The 4458-nt window shown below is 48.4% G+C and overlaps 1 protein-coding gene across 1 annotated transcript; it reads left to right on the top strand.

The window, feature by feature from the left end:
* Positions 1 to 661: 661 nt before the first annotated feature.
* Positions 662 to 2247, top strand: LOC127329928 (uncharacterized). The gene is made up of 3 exons (XM_051356329.2): positions 662 to 955; positions 1043 to 1555; positions 2047 to 2247. Exons 1-3 carry the CDS (start codon positions 662 to 664, stop codon positions 2245 to 2247), a joined length of 1008 nt encoding a protein of 335 aa, XP_051212289.2.
* Positions 2248 to 4458: the final 2211 nt, after the last annotated feature.

The raw sequence follows: 4458 nt of genomic DNA, 5'->3' as shown, positions 1-4458 counted from the left end.
CAACAATGAAGCACATAAGGAGAAGACGACCATCTAGCTACTGCTATGGACCCATAGTCCAGGGGTGAACTACTCACTCATCACTCCGGAGGCGACCATGGCGGTGAAGAGTCCTCCGGGAGATGATTCCCCTCTCCGCCAGGGTGCCGGAGGCGATCTCCTGAATCCCCCGAGATGGGATTGGCGGCGGCGTCTCTGGAAGGTTTTCCGTATCGTGGCTCTCGGTACTGGGGGTTTCGCGACGAAGGCTTTAAGTAGGCGGAAGGGCAACGCGGGGGGCCACACGAGGGCCCCACACACCAGGGCCGCGGCCAAGACCTGGGCCGCGCCGCCCTGTTGTGGCGGCGCCTCGTGGCCCCACTTCCTTTCCCCCTCGGTCTTCTGGAAGCTTCGTGCAAAAATAGGACCCTGGGCGTTGATTTCGTCCAATTCCGAGAATATTTCCTTTGTAGGATTTCTGAAACCAAAAACAGCAGAAAACAACAACTGGCTCTTCGGCATCTCGTTAATAGGTTAGTGCCAGAAAATGCATAAATACGACATATAATGCGTATAAAACATGTAGATATCATCAATAATGTGGCATGGAACAAAAGAAATTATCGATACATCGGAGACGTATCAGAGGGCCCTGAAGACCGGGCAGGAAAGGAATGCCACCATGAAATGGCTTCCATTCATGTCCAGCTTCGTGTTGGAGAAGATGTGCGGCTTGATCCAGAGCGGGGTGAGAACTGACAAAGGATTCAAGGAAGTCCATCTGAATTCCGTGGCTAAGGGCCTAGCTGAGCACTATGGTGTCTCCGTCTGCTCCACTCAGGTGTACAACCACCTGAGGAAGTGGAGGCAGAGGTGGCTCACCATCAGCAGGCTCCGCGATCTAAGCGGTGCTCAGTGGTGCGAGGACACCAAATGCATCGTCCTTGAGGGTGAGCACTACTGCGGGCACGTTGCGGTGAGCACCTCAATAACTCAGTCCTCCTCACTAACTTTTGTGATCAGCCACGAGCACAACTAACATCATTGTCCCTTCGTATCGTAGGATCACCCAAATGACGCGGAGTTCCTCAACGTGCCCATCGCCAACTACGATGAGATGCACACCATCTTCTCCTTCGGCCTCGCCACCGGCAAGTACGCCATGGGATCCAGTGAGCCCCTGGGCTCTGCTGCAGCAAATCGTGCACCTGAGGATGCTGATACCCAGGAGTCCGACACGGTGAACCTCGATGCTGACAAGCACGACGCGCCTGAGAAGCCGACCGCCGGCAAGAGGAAAAGAGGTGTCTTTGCCGACGACGAGCTGGTGGCCTTCACCAACATGACTGTTGCTGTGAAGGATGTCACACAGGCCATCAGAGACAACAAGCCCACGGATATGCACCCTGACATGTACAATGCAGTCATGGACATGCTTGGCTTCGCCGAGGATGATCTCATGGCCGCCCTCAGCCACCTCGTCGATCACAAGGCCCAGGGTTCCAGCTTCGTCGGCATGATCGAGCCACACCGCGTCCTCTGGCTGAGGAACTACCTTGGCAAGTACCACGCCAAGGTGTAGTGGTGCCCTTGATGGGGTGGTTCGGGAAGGCATGCATGGAGATGGTGATGATGATGATGTGATGATGTATATTCTGGCAGTAGCTAGGATGAAAACATTTGATGGCCCCTTTTTGTAAGTATGATGAGGTGGTATATACTAACCCCTCGGGTCATGGTGAACTTTGCGATGTTAGGATGAGACACCCATTTTTGTTGTGGTGGTAGGACGACACCATGGTAGTTTAGATGAACTTCTGATCGACTTTTGGAATGATCATGCATGCCCCTGTTAGATTATTATTTACTGTCAACATTTATGTTGTTACATTGCTCATTTCTGAATTGCTTAATGGTTGTGATCGCTAACTTCTTCTTATGCCATGCTAGTAGTATGTGGTGTTTCGCGGGCGGGTTCGAGGAATCTACAGCTCATGAAGAGTCTGTCAAGATCAGGTCAATGGCTACTCCAACAACAGCTACTGAAGATATGCAACATTGGAGGAGACACAACAAGAGTACCCCACCTTCCTGGAAGAGGAGCTCCTGGAAGATCAGGCCATCGATGATGCAGTGCCATTAGCACAGCTGCCGCCGGAGAAAGTACATGCTCTACAAGGAGTACCACCGGAGGTACGTCCCAGCCGGGTCAAAGATTACATCATCGCCTTCCTCATCGTGGTGATAGTGAGGATCGTGTTCTTCTAAGTGGTCTATGATCGTATGTAATATGCCATGGCATGGTAATCTCACCCTATTTGAATTGTGGTAAGGATATGATTTGAGCAACCAAACAGCTGATTCCTGTTTTCCTGAGTGCAAGATGGGCTGAAAACGGGTAACCAAACGATGGGACCTGAGTTCCTTCTCCAGCGCGCAAAAGACCGCACAAGCTACCAAACGACCCACCAAAAGTGGCCCATGACCTGTTCTGAATGCGCAATGTCTCCCATCTCGCTGGCGCAGCCATGCAGGAATTCGGCTCAGGCAACCAAACACGCCCTACGTTCCTAGGAGAGGTAATTGCATATGCCAGCAACTCTTCGTGCAAAAGTTGCGCAAACCAGTGACTACGATTTTGTTTCTTATATGTTATCCATTACATGGAGCTCTAGTGATCAGATTACACGGTTTAATAACAGGGAGTGGTGTTTTGGAACATGGGTGCGTATGCTCCCTATATTTTGAAATGCATCTTATGTGCATTTTAAATTTCAAAAAAATTGGAACACAAAATTTGTACGTACATATTCACGTGCTACGCGCTCAGAAAGTCGTTTCATAAAAAATCGACTTATCATGTGACGTGTGTAAAAAAGATAAAATTCAGTGCTAAAAATAATGCTTTTCACAAGATAAAGTTTCTCCTTTTTACATAGACCACAAAAAATATTGGTTTTTCGTGAAACTTAGCGAATGCACATACATTATGAAGATGTACATGTAGAATTTTTTATCCAAATTTTTTGACATTTCGAAATATGTTTTTTTGGTAGAGGGAGCATACGCACCCGGGAGCCGAATTGAATTTCCGTTAATAACAAATCTAACAAAGCAGGTTCACCTTGGAGGTCACATGGCTGAAGGAAAAATGGGGTTGGTCGGGCTAGAGCAGCCAAACCAATTTCTTCTACGGTATGAGCATCCTCAACAGATGAATAATATATATTACCCGAGCAATTATATATCACATATTTTTTAATTTTTCAGTTTTTATATCACTTGAATTTTTTCCCAAAATTTCTAATAAAATTCAAACTTTGACACATATTAAACATCGACAACTCGACACAGATACTTGATACAAAGATGCTCCACTCAACAGTCGATTACTACTAGACCCTCGACACGCGACACTACATCTTCAACCTACAATCTAGTCCCAAAATTCCCCGTCCTCCGATTCCTCCTCGTCACATTCACGGATAAGTGACTCCCATAAGTCGTTGTCCATGTCTGTGTCTGAGGAGATGTCGTGAACGACGGTGGACGGACCGGCGAAACAAGACGAAGCACTGGTTGCCGCAACTGCTGCAGCTTGCTCGGCGGTCGGTTGGGCGTAGTATTTGAGCTCACCCGCCATGTGCTCTGGGTGAGCGGCGCGTAATTACGCCATGGCCGCCTCATCGGCCCACCGGATGAACATGCACATGCATAGGCATCGTACTTGTCGCTCCTGCTCGCGATGCATCGCCTAGAACTGTGTCAGAAAATCCACCTCCACCCCGTTGTGGACGTTAGGGAAGTTCACTGGCCCGCGCAGGATGTCGAGCCGCCAGACACGAATGGCAAGATCCAACACCTCGAATGTTCGTAGCAAGAGTCACTCGCCGTCGCAGGTGATCTCGGCGGCCCAACAGCCGGAGGGGCGCAGCCGCACGCCGAGAAACCGTCGTTGCTCCGGACACGATGTTGTGGTGGCATCTTGGCGGCGGAGAGGCGTTTTTTGGGAAAAACCGCCAAGCGCGGTGCGGTGTGGTCTGATCTACTGTCGAGCATAGCGTCTATGTATCGAACTTTCTATGAATAAACTATTCATGTCGAGTTGTCGATGTTTAATATGTGTCAAAGTTTAAATTTCATTTGAAGTTTTATTTGAAGTTTTGGGGAAATTCATGTGATATAAAAACTGAAAAACTAAAAAAATATGTGATATACAATTGCTCGGGTAATATATACTATTATTCATCTGTTGAAGATGCTCATAGGTAGAAGAAGTTGGTTCGGCTCTTCTAGCCCAACCGACCCCTTTTTTTCCTTCGGCCATGTGGCCTCCAAGGTGGACCTTCTTTGTGAGATTTGTTATTAAACGGTGTAAGCTGATCATTAGAGCTCCATGCAATGGATAACATGTAGAGTCACTGGTCTGTGCAAAAATAAAACGTAGTCACTGGTTTGCGCAACTTTTGCACGAAGAGT

Source organism: Lolium perenne, chromosome 4 (assembly GCF_019359855.2).
Source record: "Lolium perenne isolate Kyuss_39 chromosome 4, Kyuss_2.0, whole genome shotgun sequence".
NCBI lineage: Eukaryota > Viridiplantae > Streptophyta > Magnoliopsida > Poales > Poaceae > Lolium > Lolium perenne.
The sequence above is the reverse complement of the archived record's forward strand: the minus strand, read 5'-3'. Positions and strand labels throughout refer to the sequence as shown.